The 18,990-nt window shown below is 42.9% G+C and overlaps 1 protein-coding gene across 6 annotated transcripts in view; it reads right to left on the bottom strand.

Annotated features, from left to right (window-relative positions):
- Positions 1–281: 281 nt before the first annotated feature.
- NGF (nerve growth factor) overlaps positions 282–18,990 on the bottom strand; it is a 46,798-nt gene continuing 28,089 nt past the window's right edge. Inside the window, exons 2-4 of one of the 6 annotated variants that reach the window (XM_065591374.1) lie at positions 4,541–4,682; positions 2,352–2,453; positions 282–1,169 (exon numbers count right to left, since the gene is read on the bottom strand). In XM_065591374.1, coding sequence (XP_065447446.1) covers positions 429–1,157 — 729 coding nt within the window. In that variant the 5' untranslated portion in view covers positions 1,158–1,169; positions 2,352–2,453; positions 4,541–4,682 and the 3' untranslated portion in view covers positions 282–428. The remainder of the gene's footprint in view (positions 1,170–2,351; positions 2,454–4,540; positions 4,683–18,990) is intronic. The other 5 variants (XM_005294937.4, XM_024108288.3, XR_006175046.2 and 2 more) reach the window with 5 other exon arrangements.

Below are 18,990 nucleotides of genomic sequence, written 5' to 3'. Positions count from 1 at the left end.
AATCTGTCTGGGGATTGGTTCTGCTTTGAGCAGGGGGTTGGACTAGATGACCTCCTGAGGTCCCTTCCAACCCTGATATTCTATGAAGCCACAGATTTTCACACCAAAAGGGCAGGTTTTGCCTGTGAAAAAGAGGGGGAGATGAAAAGTGCAAAATGTTTGTTTTTCACAGAACAGGTGAAAACAGCACTCTAATGGCCAAACTCTGTGGCTGACAAGGCTGAGATGAACATTTCCCCAAAAGATTGTTACGTCATTAAATTAAGTGCACAACACACAAGGGGTTTCCAAAAGAGTTTAATAAATAGCGAGGTTCTTTCTTTACTGTATAAACTATAAATATACCATGCAGTCCTTATAATTTAAAATAATTTACAGGCTGAGGTAGGGGGGGATGGGAGGATGTGGGCATGAGTGTTTGTTCCATCTCAGGGTCTCACTGTTTTCCGGCTGAGCACGCACACACATGCGGTATCGATTCGGATAAATCTCCAGGCTGCTTGCTTGCCTTCCATTGTCAGTGCTTTGACAAAGGTGTGCGTGGTGGTGCAGTAGGAATTCCAGTGCTTAGCATCAATTCCCCGACACCCACTGGAGACTGGCTTAGGGTCCCTGCATTTGGTTTCGAAAAAGTACTGCTTGAAAACATTGTTGTTAATGTTCACCTCTCCCAGCACTGTCACCTCTTTGCCTTTGATGTCAGTAGCTGTGGTTTTGTCCCCAACCCACATGCTGACACTGTCACAAACTGAGAATTCTCCCCGGTGCAGCACAGGGTGAGCAGTCCGCTTGGTTCGAATAGTCCTGTTAAGAGAATCGGCACTGCCCAGATACTCCACGTTCTGCCCATCCCCCAATACTGGAGGGGGCTGCGTGCTGAACAGAACCCGAGGGGACCGGAATCGTCTCTTTCTGAAAAGCTTTGGATCCACAGTGATGTTTGCTGCCTGTCCAGCTTCTCTGCTGTCTACCTTCCCAGCAAGGTGATGATTGGCTTTGTGTTGAGCTGCCTTGGGAACGTGATTTGCTTTAGTCCGATGGATATTTGGAAGGGTGGGTCCTGCAGGAAACCCCCATGGAGCATTGTCCTCTGACTTTGGTGCTGCCTGTATGCCGAGCAAAAAAGCTATAATCAGAGTGTAGTACAGCATGGACATTACGCTATGCACCTAGAATGAAACAAAAACTGAGGGTTACTACAAGTGACAGGGACGTGAACCGAAAGCACTTGTGCTACATGAAAAGTGCCCACTCTGACCTTGACGGGTATTTACTGATCTAATGCTGCTAAGGACAATGAATTTGCTGGATATTTAGTACTGTAATGCTGATCATACAGATCTCATCAGGTATTCATGTGAGTCCCAGATGTTCTTCCAGAAAAGCTCATTCAAACAGCACTAATGTGCTTAATAAAGTGGGAATCCAAGGAAATAATGGCTGGATTATAATTAATTCCTTTGGTATTTGTTATTAGAACATTATATATGAAGCACTTGTTTGGGGTTATTAATGTGGAGACCATAGGATAAGAAGGTGTTCTCTGGAGTACATCTCTCCATTGATATTTTTCTCAAGCTCTTTGACAATGGCTACTGCCACTCTGGGGCCATAGCACTGGGAGTTATGGGTAGAGAAACACCCTTCTTTTTTTCGGACAGTCATGAGCAAGTTCAAGTTCCACAGACATCACTGAATAGAGAAACAGGGCCAGGGCTTGCCGCTCTGGAAACTGGAGAATATGCACATCTGTTTGGGTGTGGAAAAATGTAAAATCAATTTCTAAAAATTCTTCAAGAACAACGTTATGCCATAAGTCCAGTGACAGTGAAAGTTGCATTAGGCAACACAGACGTGTGTTAGGTAATGAATCAGCAGTGGGCATCCTATGAATAAGAGAGACATTTGAAACATAATCTGAAATTGCACTTAAGGGCAGACATTGAATTTCCCCTGCAAAGAGACAGGGTATAAACAGAACAAAAACTATCAAGCCAGACTCCTCCCCTGTCTCAGTGTCTCATTTTGCTTGACATGTTTCAGCTGGCCTTGGATTTCACTGCATGTCCGGCAGGCACGCACTGACTGGACAAACATGATTTCACAGGGGAAAATTCAAACTCTGCAATTTAGCTCTAATTTCCCATAATGTTTTAATATTTTTCTGGACATGGATCACTTATTACTAAAGCTCCCCCTCCCTTTCTGCTGAGCCTTCCCTAGCCTAAAATTGGGAGGATTACTAGAGTACTTGTTAAGTTTTTATGCTTTTGCTAAGACCAAGATCTCATGGAGAACTCAGGAGCCTATGAGGAAACTGCTATCTGAGATAAGAGCTGGATAGAACTAACCAGCTGAGTTTGTGCAGGACTGGATGATCTGATGGATTCAAGAAGCGAGTCGAAGATGCCAAATGGAAGGAGTTACTGAAGACGGTAATGATGCGAAAGTCCCTGCAATAAGGGGAGAGAGAGAGGCCAAGAGCCACTTTAGCAATTCTCAGTGCAGTGACCAAACTGGATTAAGTGGAGACTGAATGTTGGAGCGAGAGGCAGGTCTTGCTGCAGTGAAAATCTTCACCATCCCAAACCTAACCACATTTAGTAGGACCCGAGGCTGCCTTCTTCCCACATTCGGCTTGTGCTACACAGGCATCGTCTGTGTAAGGAAATAGAATTTGGAGGTGGGAGTAGCACTATAGCCATGTGAGTCTACGAGTAACCTCCAGTTCTCCAACTCAAATTAAAGTCAGATGGTTCACAACATCGCTAGAGTTTTCTTTTTTCAACAGAGATGTTATTGAAAAAGGTCTGCAGAACAAAATCCAGACGTAGTTTAAACACCCCCACAGCAGCCTCAACCAAATGTATTTACATATAGACCCTTTGTTTATACTTTCCTTCTATAGGAAAGAGAGCTTAGTGATGCCAATAAAAGCCTGTTTTCTGCTTTTGTGTGATTCAGAATTCACTAAAATGCAGCAACACGTAAAGAATGATTTATCTCCCTTCCTCCTGCTCTTTTATTACACAGTTACTAACATCATTGTAGTCTGTGCTTTAAACCTACTAACACAAAATTGAAACCATCTCCAATTTTTTCTCCCCACCCCCCAACTTTACAATCGCATTGCTCCATATTTCTCTTCACCGTAGCAAGTACTCTGCAGGCAGCACGATGTGAGGTAGGACTAACCAGGACAAAGCTATTTGTTTGGGATTTTTGGTAGTTATTTTTTAACCGTGAGAAAGCATTTTCAAAACTGGATCTCTCCATTTGTTTATGGGAAATGGAAGATGAAGGATTAAAGCAATGTGTACCTCAATCACAGTTAATTGTATGCGCAAAATAAATTTTAAGCCCAGGGAGACCTTGAGTGTGTGAAATATGGATTTGCTGTCTTACAGAAATGGCCATTCCGCAAGGTTTGTTTGTTTCTGTTCTCCCATTCACATGCTTAGTACATATTTGACTCTTAAGTGCTGCTCTTTGAAAATGTGTAAGGTGTATGCCAAGTGCATCTGAGCTTCAGAGAGGTTTTACAGAGCTGCAACCTTTAGGCATGAAATTCAGGGACCAGGGCCGGCTCCAGGCACCAGCATTCCAAGCAGGTGCTTGGGGCGGCAATCCGCAAGGGGTGGCAGTCTGCGTGTTTTTGCCGCTCCAAGCAGCGCGCCGAATTGCCGCCGCGGACGGCGGGGGCAGTCTGTGTGCCGTTAGGGTGGCACGCGCGTTTCCACGGTGGCGGCAATTCGGCGGCAGCTTCTATGTTCAGCTGCCCACAGCAGCAATTCGGCGGCTTCTGTCTTCCGGCTGAACATAGAAGCTGCCGCCAAATTGCTGTCGCCGCGGAAACGCGCGTGCCGCCCTAACGGCACATGGACTGCCCCCGCCGTCTGCGGCGGCAATTGGGCGCGCTGCTTGGGGCAGCAAAAACAGTAGAGCCGGCCCTGTCAGGGACACCTCTTTGCAAATGTAGCCATGTGGGTCATCAGAAACCTTTCAATTCTAAAAATGTAAATACTGCAATGGAGAGTATTTCATAACAGATGTGACTTCAGAATGGCTCAACTTCCATTATAATACAGTAATTAGTAAACATTTCCCACAAATGATGTAATCTGCTAGAAGAAGAAGGAAAGACTCAATGAAATTCAAAGGCAACTGATCAAAAATGTTTAATGATCTGTTTAGTTCACCTGGGAGTTTGCTGCTACGGGATATTGTTGAGTAAAATCACTTACTAAGAGTCATAACAAATTAGGTGCTTGCAAAATAAGAATATTAAGTGCAAATAAACTGGCAAAAATAAAAATGATAGGGTCTGTTGATCTTCTAGCTTCAGAGTATAAACTGATCACTCTTTGGGCTAAGAAAAAATCTGCTCTTTCCACACCTTGTTGTACAGTTGATCGAGTGTATTATTATTTATTTATTCGTCTACTTCTCTGATGCAGCTGGTACAAGCCACTGCTGGAGGCAGGAGGCTGGTGTAATTAGACGTGGTCTGTTTTGATATAGCAGTTACTATTGCGCTTACCTCTGGGTGTATTGAACGGAAAGCTGCTCCCAGGCAAGGTCTTTATTGCCTCCAGACTCTGAGCTGAAGTTGGATGCAGCATGCCATCAGGCCAGTCTGACTGCACAGCTAAGAATCTCTGAACAACCTAGTCTGGGTTCTGCTAGAGGAATGAAAGTATCTGTGTCAATAATAATTCAGAAAATGCGCTTTTCAAATAACCTTTCCCCATTGTTAGAAGGAGCACAGGAGCAAGGCCTGGCAGGCAGGAAGCTCACTTGCAGGGCTCTTTGAATTACGATTTTTTTTTGCTAATTTCATGGCATAGGAGTTGTCTGAAGCACAGCACTCTAGGACTCTGCAAGCACTGGCCTTGAAGAACAGCAAAGCACGAAAGCACATGCTTAACTTTAAGCACACGAATGCCACTGAAATCAATGGAAAGTAAATTTTGGCCAGTTTAACTTATTCGGTGGCTGATTGTGCCAACCTCCCTCAGACTGCATCTGACCTTACTCTGCAAGTGGTCCATTTGGTTTCAATGTGGATAAAGGTGGCAGAACTAGGCCCCGATAGTGTGGGTGCACTCAGGGAGAGGATCATCCGCCTGGCACCAAGGCATTAAAGAAGCTTTCGAATTTTTTTTAATCAAGTTATTTTTAAACTGAAATTTCACAGGCCAAATCCATGGAGTCAAACTATGCTTTTGGCTGCACCCGCACAAGCCCCCAGTTTTCTTTAGCAGGAGCTACACATCAGGAAGTGAGGTTGTGGGACTTGGTTGATAGCGTGGCTCTTAAAAAATCAAAAGGCAAAGCTATTTCTTTTTAATAGTTTAACTGAAAATTTCCAAAGCACTTTTAGCATGGGGCTTGCACTAACTAAACCTGGGAGCAGCTAGGATAGCATCATGGTCTGTTGGAGCCTTTTGATTTGACAGATCAAGGACCTTGCATCACTTTGATAAGATGAGGTGGCCAATGTCCAAATTCATTACTGCATGTAGATTATGGTCCACAGTCTGCAGTATGGAGTTTGTTATAGAGAAAATGTCAGAATACGGCAAATTACAATTACATGAATTTGTTAAGTTACATCAAACCCTAAAAACAAAATCTTCATGCTATAGAACTGAGTAGATTATATTTTGGTAAGAACGTACTAGTAAAATAATAACCCTTTCAATGTAGCCTGTTAGTTTAGTAACACTAATGATAGAGTTATAATATACATGCCACTGCCAAAAATAATCCAACAATTTTTCCAACTGTTCTGCCACCCTAAGAAAACACTGCTCAATTCCAACTGGCTGGTTATTTAACCACAAGAAAAAGTTTCATTTCAGCAGTTTTTTTCAAAGTTCTTTTACTCCATGCTTCCCGGATTCACCATCATGGCTGAATCCAGTAAATGATGCAGTGCCATTCAAATGATGCTGAAGACAGCACCTATCCACGTTTCCATTGTATATCCAATTCTCAAAGATTAATCGCATGTTAGATATACTGAAGCAAAACTTTCTTCAGAACCTGTCAGTTTAGATTTCTTTTTTCTAATTTTAAAGCTAGTTTAAGCCACTGCAACAAACATTTTACATGGAATTGCAAAATATACGTTTTCCTTCTTTCGGGATCTTCTCTTACTCATGCACTAGTTAAAGAAGTAGCATGTTATAAATGTGAAGTATCAGAGGGGTAGCCGTGTTAGTCTGGATCTGTAAAAAGCAACAGAGGGTCCTGTGGCACCTTTAAGACTAAAGATGTATTGGAGCATAAGCTTTCGTGGGTGAATGCCCGCTTCATCAGACACGTGTCTGGGCATTCACCCACGAAAGCTTATGCTCCAATACATCTGTTAGTCTTAAAGGTGCCACAGGACCCTCTGTTGCACGTTATAAATGTATAAAACACTATTCACATGAGTTTCTACAGAGAAACAAAACACTTTACTACTTAAAAAATAAAACAAAACAAAACAAAAAAACCTCAGACAAATGGTTACTGGAAAAGGCATCAACCTAGATTTAAATAACCTTCTCTCTTCTTTTGTATCACGTGTTAAGTCCTGGCTGCCCACCCTACAATAAAGGCACACTAGAAAAAAGCAGAACACCATGTAATTAACAGTTTGCTAACAAGTAACGGGTTCTAGAAATGATGACCCATATTAAAGAACACAGAAGGAGACTCTCTTTTCACCTGGGAGATCGTAAGCAATGTATGCAGGCAAAGCAAAACCTAACCTACAACACATAAAACGAAGGAACTCAGCTCCGTTTTTCTTCTACTAATAGACATCTTACCGCACATGCTTCAGGATCTGCTTATGAAAATAAAAAAGAACAAAAGGACACATTGCCTTGTGTGGAGGTTATTCAATACTTGAAATATATGAAATGAATGGCCCCTGTGCCTCCTCCAAGATGAATACCAGTGGTTAACATTATTGCCAAAATCTTTTCTTTTCCTTGTTATGCTAAAAATACAAAAATCCTGTATCCATTGATTTCAATACATGTCTAGGAAATTATTGTGTAGGATTATTCTATATAATCTGAAGAATCAGTAGCCAGCCTGTAAGCACACGCACACACACAAAAGGGGTGGAAGTTCTTGCAGGAATGTATGGAATTAACACCAACATCTGTGAAAATTACAACTCAATATTGGCAGCTTTTGCTAGAAATACAAGAAATAAATACATAAAAAAGGAAGTTTATCTTTCGTTAGATCTATAGTAAGTCAAACCCTTTCTGAAAACTACAAACCTTTTTCCAATGCCATTACAATGGGGAAACAATAGATACTCATGCAACATCAAAAGAATTCTAGTTCATGGCTATAGAGATCCATTACTCTACTAACACAAAATACAGCACTGCAAGTTCAATACTATCTACCTCTTCTTCCTAGGAAATCCAGAGTGCACCAACGCTCCATTAATATTAATATTTGATTTAAACCCACTAAAAGAGAAAATTTGGAGTTTTATTTGTCACAAGCCCAGCTCTTTGGTGCCATTGTTTCCTGGCACACTGAATGATTTCACAAATATAAAATCTTGACTCAGGGCACCAGTGATACCTCAGCCTTACTGTGGAATGACAGGCAATACATACTTGGGTCTCCTGTGGCTAAACTGGGAGCTAGAGGAGCTTTGTCACCTTCAAATCAGAATTCCCCTTCCTAGAATTTCCTTTTTTGTGTTGATCAGAATCCTAATGTTGTATTTCATAGTATTTTTCTGTATAATTTTAACCGACAGACATTATAAACTCAGCTTTTATCACAAAATTATATTATATATGCTTGATGGTAACTGCCAAAACATCAACCAAGCGGTTGGATATAATGAAGGCTGGATTTCATGGGTATTTTTAAGCTTATGTTTAAAGTGGATTCATCTAGCTCTTTCATTAACGCAGTAGCAAAGGTCAGAGGAGATGAAAACCTGGGATCCCAAATTTACTTGATACACATATAATTATGTTTCAAAAAGTTCACAGTCTTCTAGTGTTTCTTATTTCTGGTTCCATTTGACCATGACATCATGAACAAAGGACAACTTTCCACCAGGGAAATTCACTCTGGGGCTAACAAGAGCTCCACAGTACTCATCTCTCCCAAGGGACTTGAATCATTTTGAGTAAGAGAATCCCTGGGATTAAGAGCAGATTCTTTTTTCCCACACCTATAGAATGAAGGAAACCAGCCGCTTTCTCCTTCACCACTAACCTAGTGCAATTTAGCTATTTTAGACTCAAAGGAACGTGAATTCCAGCAATTCAATTCCCAGCAGAAATTGCAGTCTCTCTCTCCAGATTGCCTTGTTTCAATTATATAGCGCTCAGTCACCCACTTTTTTGAAAGCAAGAACAATCTGCCTGTTCTTTAATACACATCACCCCAAAACGAGCCTTTTTGTGAGGCCAGGGGAATTTATTTGATGTCAATTCCAAAACTGCTGGAAGTTTTAGCTGCTATTTTGTACAATATGTTCCTGTTCTGTATTAATCTACAGTCACCCAGCAGTTTAGTAACCATGGTCTGTAATCATTAGATTATAAATGTTACACTCCAATCTCTCTTACTGAATCAGTTAGTGCCTTAATGTGCATCACTTTCCCAGCTGCTCTCCCAATTGTCGAAATCCAATTTATTAATGGATAAATGAATTGTATCCGCTAAATAACGTTGTGCTGCATGCTTGAAAAATATTCAAAGTCAATAAATGGGTTAACCCTGCGTGTGCAAAAGCAGGATTGTGATAGCATTTCCCATTTATTACAAGCTATCTGGACCGAGATTCTTATCGATAATGTCTGTAAACAAGACTCTCCTGTCCTGAACAAGAAACTACAGGAGCAGAGGACATGCCTTCAGAGCCAAACACGTTCAAATACAAATCACAGTCCAGTTAGCTTTTGCAGAACTGTCTATGTGATTTTATTGTTGATAGCAATTAATTCTTGCTAAAACATGAATTCTGACCAAAAAACCCCCTTCCATTAGACTGTTAGAGACTAAAATGTGCTGTAAGTATTAACAGCTCATAATTCCCATCATGTCTGGTTGGAATGTATTCTTGCTACACGGATTTTCCTTAAAGATTGCCATATTCCATTTTTCCTTTGAGGTTTCACCCCTTAAGTTATGCAGCTCTGTAAAGAAGGTGATTTCATTGCTTTGTCATAGCCCATAATGCAAGACATGAAAGATCAGGAAAATATATAAAAACCTGGTTGTGCAATCAGTAATTAAAGCCATACTCCTATGTTCCATTTTCTTCAGTGTGAACTGAAAACTAAGATGCAAACCTTGAGTTTATACAAGGACACCTATGAAAAACTCACATAATTGGTGGCCTGGTACTAAACTGGTGGGAGCAATACCTGTGCGAAAGCAGATGGTTGCTGTTTGAACTGAAGGAGGAGATTCTCCCAAAAGTTCTGCAGAACCTTCTGACTTGCTGTCCATAAATGCCCAAGTGATTCTCTTCTGCTTCTAATTAGACTACAGTTTCCACCCTGAGTCTTCAGTTCTTGTCACACTATTTTGTGAATGGAGATTACATATATTTTTTTGCTCAACTGAAAGAGACCTTCTTTCTTTTATGTAGCAGTATCTGATCACTTTCTTCACCCATGTTGTTTTAAGAAGACGCAGACCGTTCACACCTCTGGAGACAGCCCTCTGAACAGAATTGGTCTAAGGCTATTAGCAGGGACGGCTCTAGGTACCAGCGTTCCAAGCATGTGCTTGGGGCAGCACTATTCAAGGGGTGGCACTTCGGCCCTTTGGGGGCGGCACTTTTCTTTCGCGGCGGAACTCCATTTTTTTTTGTTTTTTGTTTTGCTTTGTCGGCGGCAAAACACCTGGAGCCAGCCCTGGCTAGTAGATTTCAGAAACATCTAAACTACTCAGTTTTTTCACCTACACATTTCTTCTGTATGGATTTCCATCACATTAACCATAGGATTGGTGCCTTCTATTCGTTGGCTTTTGTGTGGTCTACCATTGTGCAAAAACCTTCTGCTGGTGAAACCAGCCAAAAGCCACATTTTTATGGGATTATAATAAAAATTATCTTGCACCTTCCATATGTACATCTGGGAGGCAAGTGAATCTTTTAAAGAGGGGCAAATAAAGGTCCAGAGAAGACAAAGGCTTGCTTTTTCAGAGGTGTTTAGCACCCATAGCTCCAATTGTACCAGCTTTATTATGGAATAATGTACCAGTCGGGCCATGGTTAATGTTGCCAGTAACTTTCAATGCTAAATCCCATGTATTTCCATCACATTAACCATAGGATTGGTGCCTTCTATTCGTTGGCTTTTATGTGGTCTACCGTTGTGCAAAAACCTTCTGCTGGTGAAACCAGCCAAAAGCCACATTTTTATGGGATTATAATAAAAATTATCTTGCACCTTCCATATGTACATCTGGGAGGCAAGTGAATCTTTTAAAGAGGGGCAAATAAAGGTCCAGAGAAGACAAAGGCTTGCTTTTTCAGAGGTGTTTAGCACTAGGGTGACCAGATGTCCCGATTTTATAGGGACAGTCCCGATTTTTGGGTCTTTTTCTTATATAGGCTCCTATTACCCCCCACTCCCTGTCCTGATTTTTCACACTTGCTGTCTGGTCACCCTAGGTTAGCACCCATAGCTCCAATTGTACCAGCTTTATTATGGAATAATGTACCAGTCGGGCCATGGTTAATGTTGCCAGTAACTTTCAATGCTAAATCCCATGGAAGGGAAGTTGGCTGATAGATTAGTAACGACAAAGCCAATATACTGTATGTAAACTCTGTTATCTGCCCAATTCTTACTGCATATTGGGGTTCCCTGGATACTTACAAAGTCCAGTTATGAATGTAATCATTTCACTGGATGAGGGGAAAATCTGCCTAACATTAATTTGTTATGGGAAAGATAAGACTCAGGAGTTAGAACCTGCTTTGTTTGCATCTGAGGCATGTTCGCTGATTCTTAGTCCTGCAACGTTTTTCAAACACTGCAGCATGGCATTTAAATGGAACGGATTTGCGGAACATTCAGCTGTGTGTGTGTGGTGGGAGAGAATTCTGAACAAAACTATCAGGTCACAGGAGACCACTTAGGCCCTTTGCCCCTCTTAACCTGCTCATCACCATACAATATCTAATCTTTATGTGTGCTGAGAAACATCATTAAAGTTAATTGGGACTACTAATGTGATGTTACTCAGTATGAGTAAATGCTGCAGAATCAGGCCCTATGTGAGAATAATACAAGGAGCAAGGAACATTATTTTTATCTTGGGCTCTTTTTTGGTGCAGATATGTTGGTAGAGAAAACAGAATTCAGCCTGCTAGCACAGTTGTGCAGTAAAACCAGATCTTCTGCATTACAAGGGAAAATATAACTAATATCCCAATCAAAAGTAACTGTAAAATTCCATTCTACAGAAAAATAAACCTAGCCACATGGGTTATGTTCTAGTCTTATGCAAGACACTATTTGGAATGCCTGTTTGTGTCATTTCTGAACCAATACTTTAAGGAGGATGGCAGATTTTTGGGCCGGGTAAAAATGAATAAATACTTAAATAAAAAACACAAGTGATTCAAGCATGTTTTAATGATTAGAAAAATTCAGATGTGCCTTGAATTTATTAACTGATGTGTATGTCTCCAAATGTAAAGTGTACTTCTCCAACTCCTAGTCACTGCTGAGTCATAAAATAATAGAAATGTAGAGCTAGAAGGGCCCTCAAGAAGCCATCAAGTCCCGCCCCCTATGCTAATGCAGGACCAAGTAAACCTGAACTGCACTAGTCATGTTCCCTAGAGCAGGGGTAAAGAGCAAGGCCTGGTCTACTACGAAGTTAGGTGGACATAAGTAGCCTTGTGTTGACCTATTTGTACATGTATCTATATTCAGATTTGTCACCAGGCAATGTAAGTATCCCATTACAGTAAGACCACCTCCCTGAATGGCATGAAGCCCTGGTTGACCTGCAGATGTTGACGCAGTGCAAGTGTAGACAGTGTGTAGCCTGTGTCAACCCTAACAATCCTCCAGGAGTTGTCCCACAATGCTGAGACCACTTTGGTCACAACTTTAAACTCCACTGTTCAGGGGTCAGAGAAACCAGAAGCCATCCCCCACACTTTAAAACCCTCTGGCATGTTTTTGAAATGCCTTTTCCTGATTGCTCATCTTGGCGAGCACATCTAGCAGCTCACCTCTGTTGTGCGCAACTGCCCAAATTACCATGCCAGCACCATGCACTAGACACACTCCTGTTTGGAGCAGACAGGAGGTTTGGATCTCTCGGGTCCGTGGGAAGAAGAGGCTGTGCAAGCACAGCTACGGACCAGCCATAGAAACATGGACATATCTGAAGAGATTATGCAGGAGATGCAGGCAAAGGGGTACAACAGGGATCAGCAGCAGTAGTGCCAAGTGAAAGTGAAGGAACTTCACCAGGCATATCACAAGGCCAGGGAGACCAACAATAGGTCTGGTGGTCCACCGGAGAACTGCTGCTTCTACAACAAACTGCATGCCATACTTGGTGAAGAACCCACCAGCACCCCTCACGCCTCTGGATACCTCAGAGGAGCCTGAGTCAGAGACCTCCTGCCATGAACAGTGAGGAGGAGGAGGAGGACACAGTAGCCATGTTGTGAGCCACAACTTGTTTGAGACTCCACCGTAGTCTAGCCAGTCCTGCCAGGTGAACATGGATGAGCCAGATGAAGAAAACTTGGGTAAATATATGCATGAATTTTTCCTTGCAATGTTTAAATATGAAGATGGTACCTGGTGTCATAACCCACAGGCCTCAAACCCAGGTCTATGGGGTTTACAGATACAGCCATGCTGCAACCTTCCACTTGGAAGCTTGCTCAGCTCTGCTGACCCAGGACCCATGAAGCCCAGCCCCAGTTTGAGGCTCCACCCCCTGACATCCCATTGGTGGAGTCCCAGAGCAGCCGATTGGCCCGCTGCCCTTACTTAAGCCAGCAACAGGCACAGGATGCTTTCTGAACAACTGGGAGTTACCTGGTTGGGATTGTGTACCTTGTGCTGTCTGCTTCCCCCCGCTTGAATTCCTGGTGCCCTGACCTGGCTTGGCATCTGACTTGTGGTTCTGATCTCTGGTTTGTCTCCTGCCTCTGAGCTGGCCTGATTGTGAACCCTGGCTCTGAGCCCTATATCTGCTGCTCATGTTCTACCCCATCTCAAGTTAACAAGACATAGTATTGATTTTTCATTGTTTTACTCATATGAGAAGCACTAGAGGTAGAGTTGGCATTTGCTTTTCATTCTCTGGGTGGGGGAGGGCATGTAGAACACTGTATGTGCATGGGGCTGTCCCTTTTACCCTCCTGAGAGATCTCACTGAAACTTCTGCAATCCTTTCCTGAAGGCTTGTAGGAAGAGCTGCCTTATTTTTTCCTCTGCAGTAGGATGTCTTCCAATGCCACTCTGCAATGATTTCAGCTGGGCAAGCTTTACTAGGTTTATAATCTGAAGCAGTAACATGAGTTCTGATTACAGGAAATAGAATGAAGCCAACATCCCAATAAGAGTGTAATAGTCTTTCAGGATGTTGCATGACTAATAGCGTACCTAAAGCATTTGAGTAGAACTCTGTGCCTCAGCGCGCAAAAGGGATTGCTTTGCTCTCTAGTGATGAAGCACACCTAATTATTGCTACCAGATAACTTGTAAAGTATTGACCGTTCTTGGCCCTGCACCTGACACAGTGACACCAGGTGCTGCCCGGAAGAGCTTACAAACAAAGACAGACAGGCAAAAGTCTGGGTGCACTGGGAACCCCAAAGGGAGGTTTAACTGGGAGGTGAGTCTTCATTGTCCTTGTTGGTGGATCACTTCATTTAGGCATCTTCAAACAAGTGACTCACTTAGGAAGGCTCAGAATTACTAGGGGGTGGTAACTCAGTAGGGATAGGTGTGGAGACAAGGGAACCCAGTAGGGTAGAGTGACTTGCATCCATGGGGGGAAAGTGATAAATGAGATGAGGGAGGGAGGCCACAGTGGAGCTGTGCAGGGCTTTGATGGTGAGAATGTGTTTAGCATGGGAAACCCATGTTGGGGCTCAGAGTAGGAGGGCTTGACATGGTAGGAGTAACAGGCAGAACGGTAAAGTGGGAGCTGCATTTTGATGGACTGATGGGGTCCGATATGGTCATCGGGGAGACTGGAGAGGAGGAGGCTTTAGTAATCAAGGTGGGAGGACATGGACAGCCACCCTAGCTGTCAGGACAGAGGAAGGGATGGATTTTTGATAGGCTATGGAGAATTTGGACATGCCCTGGATGTTTGGGCAGAATAAGAAGGCAGAATCAAAGATGATTCCCCCAATTGTAAGCTTGAACAGCCAAGAGGATGTGGGAGCAACAGTGACAAGATGGGAAGGTTTAAGAGGGAAAAACAAGGCTATCAAAAATCAAATTTAGCCATATTAAACTAGAGTCATTGGCAAGCTATCCATGTGACGATGCCAGGGAGATACCTTGCTGGAAGACAGCACTGGGCAGAGGGACGCAAGCCCAGAGAGAAAAGCTGGTTTGAGAATGACCAGCTATGAGATAATAGTTGAAGCCATTTGAGTGGATGGATATAGGCCCTGAGGTTTGAGGGTGTAGGCCCCTGAGCCCTTTCACAGAAGAGGGTGAAAGCTGGAATAGAGCGGATCCAAGCTGGAGTTAGAGGTGAGTGAATGGAGGCAAGGTTTGTAAATAACCTGTTGCCTGAAGGGAGTTGGAGGAACGACTCTGTCCCATGACTTATCCCGGTACCTACTACCCATTCACGGTACAGTCAGACCCCAACAATATAAATCTGATTGTCACTAGTAATTCTGGCAGTGGGCTCCAGAGTGACACAGCTGGTTAGAGCCAGGAGCAGGCCACAGAGTGGGGGTAGCAAACATTTTAAGTTGCCATGATACAAGTTTACGAAGCTTTTTTGGGCGTGATCCTGCTTTCGTACCATTTTTACATCCATATCATTCCACTGACTTTAATGGAGTTACTCCTGATTTACACCTATGCAAGTGAGATCAGAATTAGGCCCCTTTTATGTCAACTATTTCTATTGTAGGAGAAAAGGAAAATTCCTTGCTTATCCTCAAACAGGGCAGTTTGGCCTCTCCCAGATAAAAAACTAAAACCCCAGTAACATTACATTCCATAGTCATCCAGTTTTTGCTTAATATTACCCAACACAGTGAAAACCACTAGGAAATGTGCACCTCGGAAATTCTCCTCATTTGTGACTCTGACTTGGTTAATAAGGGGAGGATGCCCACAAGCTCATCTCCAAGACAAATATTTTAACAATATGTGTAAATTAGTGATAAAATGTAACTTCAAACACTGAAAAGCTGGAAGGTCTGGGGAAGCGTGGAACCATGCTGACTAAGAACGGCATCACAATGACTGGGTCTTACCTTGGGTGAGTAAGATCAAGCAAAGTATATAAAAAAGAACTCTGAGCTCATTTCTTAGACTGTTATCAGCAAGTTACCATCTAGTGCAGGGGTGGCCAAACTTCCTGACCCTCCAAGCCGCATATGATAACCCTCAGAAGTTTGAGTGCTGCAAGACACGCACAACCTGCCCTGCGGGACAGCGCATGCTGGGGCTCGAGGCTACAGCCCTGGTCCCACCATCTCCCTGCAGGGCAGAAGCCCCCTGGTCCCACCACCTCTCCACAGGACAGAAGCCCCAAGCTCCCCTTGCCCAGTCTGGCAGCTGGAGAATGGGGGCTGGGAGAAGGGCTCCATGAGCTGCACTTTAACTGCAAAGAGTCACAAGCCACCGTTTGGCCACGGCTGATCTAGTGCATGTATTACAGTGCCTGTGGGATACCACTTGTCTCTAGCCCTTCTTACCAATATGCCTCCAATGCTGTAATGTTCCACGAGTGCTTCCATGGGAAGGTGATACCTTTTGGGAATAATACATTGCAATGTCCCTTCCTATGCTGCAGTATCAGTCTGCACAGTTGTAGAAGGACGGGCGGCAGATCTACTTCTAGACTTCAGGTTCAAATCCAGCCCAGACAGTGATGATCAAACAGGTACTATCAGCTGGCTGTTTGATGATCAGTGAGGTCGCTGTTGGGTTCATGGGGGTTAAGGAAGACCATGCTAGCAATCTCATTGCACTCACTGCTATTGTTGGCTCACACAAATGCAGGCTAGGGAATTCTGGGGGGAGAATGTGCCGATGTATGAGAGTACCCTCATATTTATGGGTGTCTTTGGGATCAGGGCTCTCGACGGTTTCTCCCAATCTAGAGCACATATTCATGAGGCTTTCTAATCACCAACAACTTTCTAGAGAACTGTGGTTTCCTTTTAGTAACAACACATGGCCTTTAGAATGCTGTCCCAGTTAAGGGTTTCCAATGGGACTGAGCTGTCACTGACAATCCTGAGGGTTAGCAGGGTGATAAAAGCGCACAAAGTTCCCCTGACAGAGATAAAATTATCTAATTTAGATAATGAAGACAAAATGGCTTACACAGAACAAATGTTACTAAAGTTAGTCATGTCATTCCAAGGGGCCTTTAAACACAGTGAAGGAAAAATGAGTTAATAGTCACTTATGAGACTGGTGGGAAGTTTCTCTGAAGAGAAAGGCCAGGACAAAATATGAGAGGGAGAGTGAGGCTCAAGACACAAGGGCCCTAATTCTCAGTAAGTCAATGGACTCAAAAGGTTTAAAGCTGGTATGATGGAGCGGTGAATCAGGCCGAAGATGCCCAGAACTCTGGCTGCAAAGCATTAGGTGAGCATGCAGTTGTAGAATGATCAAAATAGTAGCCACAAATCAAACCTAAAGCTAATGGTTGACACATGATGACTAGCTTGGAATCTTCCATTGTAGACTTCGGTCTATGGATGAGTGATTTATTGGACTTTTGGGTTTCATAAATCCTAACTCACTGGCACAAGGCACTGACTGAAAGAGGCTAAACCCTCACACAGAGGCCTCAGGCACTGACCGACTGGAAAACCACAGCTGAGGGTTAAGGGTGAAATTCACGCCATGAATGTGAAGCCTTCCTATTTGGGGTGGATGGCAAGTGAAATTCACCACCCCCCTGCCAAATCCAGGGCTAGGGTGCAGGGCTGCCATGCAGCTACCACTCTAGGCACAGGAATAGCATTATAATGTTCACTTTTTGTTAGCAGTAAAAAAAAAAAAAAAAAAAAAGATGTCAGTTTATACCACAGTGCATAGGGAGGTCTCTAAAAAATCTGTTACCTGCCTGAGATCAGTCGTACCTTGTGGAGCATGTAACATGGAAACACAGAAGTGTTGTATAAAATAAAAACTGGGAAATAGAGCTGGGTAAATAACTGACTTTTTGCTTTGGTGGTAGTTCAGGTCAAACAGTTTTCCTGATTTTTCAGAACAGAATCTGAAACGTTCAGAATTTTCACTCAATTGAAAAAGTCAATTTTGGATCACACAAAATGTTTGTTTCTGAGCATTTTCAAGGGCTAAATTCACAAACTGGCCAGAGGAGGAGGAGCTTGTGCTGCCTCCCCTTCCCCCCCATCTTTGACCCAGTGGTTTGGGAACTCACCTGTGATGTGAGGAACATGGGTTCAAACTCCTACTCTGCAACAACAATGTGGACTCAGGTCTCCCTCTGTTCTAGGCTATTGGGTATTCTGGGGCAGGTCTCGCTCTCAATCTCTCCAGTTGAAGCTGTTCAACTTTATATAAATAATATTAATTGGAGCAGGAGGATTCAGAACCTTATTTTTTTTCCCCAACATGCCCCTCCTCCAGTGAGTGCCCTAACCATCAGTCTCTAGAGTAACTGTCTCTGCCTCAGTGACTATTTGAGGTTATCGGGGATGGGGGCAGGGCCAGCTCTAGGCACCAGCGAAGGAAGCAGGTGCCTGGGGCGGCCAATAGACAGGGGTGGCACTCTGTCTGTTAGCGAGGCGGCACATCTGGGTCCGCGGCAGCAATTCGGCGGCGGATCCTTCAGTCCCTCTTGTCCACGTCAGCGGTAGCTCAATCGCTCCGCTTCAGTCTTCAGCGGCAATTCGGCGGTGGGTCCTTCAATCATGTTTGTCTTTTTTTTCCTTTGCCACTTGGGGCGGCAAAAAAGCTGGAGTCGGCCCTGGGGGAGCACGAACACCACAACTTTCAACTCCTCCTGTTAAGTCTCCTTGTGAATCTAGATTGAAAATTGTTTTTGTCCTAAGCTATTCAGTGAATGTGTGAATAATTTCAAGTTGACCAAAATGCATTTTTTTGGCAAATAAACTATTTGTCCAAAATTTTTTGCCTAGTTCTACAGATAAGTCATAATCAGAATCTCTTGGGCAAACAGATTCCATCAATGTAAGGTTTCTCCAAAACTTTATTTTAGAAAAACATTCTTCAAACACACACAACCTCCAGGAAATGCTGACATAATCCTCATGGTATTTAATGATTTTTTGTTGTTGTTTCAATTCTTCATTCTCCATTCACTCTTTATCCAAACAAGGAATTTTTAACTCCTACCAGAGTCTCTCATAAACTTTCCTATGCTTTTACATTTTGTAAAAGCCACAGAAGTTTTTCAACAGGACGGGAATTCTATTCCATGTGATCATTATTACACTTGTTTGTAATTGGCAACACAAAGAAGAAAAATAGATCAGCAGTGAATCAGAGATCAGAGTTTGCAATGTAGGCCCTACAAATTCAGAAGCTAGATGAAGTTCATAAAATCCTTATGATGACATCAAAAACAATGAAATTGTTTTGGAAATTATGCCAAGCTGTGAAAGACTGGAGCTGTTTTCAAAGATGAAACAGATTTCTGCATGAAAAGGGATTAAAAATTTGAATAGAAGAGATCCCAAAATAAGCCTGTAATCTACGAGACGAAGATGCTGCTCTGCTCATACAAGGCTTTCTAAAACTTACAGAAATA

Source organism: Chrysemys picta, chromosome 4 (genome assembly GCF_011386835.1).
Source record: "Chrysemys picta bellii isolate R12L10 chromosome 4, ASM1138683v2, whole genome shotgun sequence".
Lineage (NCBI taxonomy): Eukaryota > Metazoa > Chordata > Testudines > Emydidae > Chrysemys > Chrysemys picta.
The sequence above is the reverse complement of the archived record's forward strand: the minus strand, read 5'-3'. Positions and strand labels throughout refer to the sequence as shown.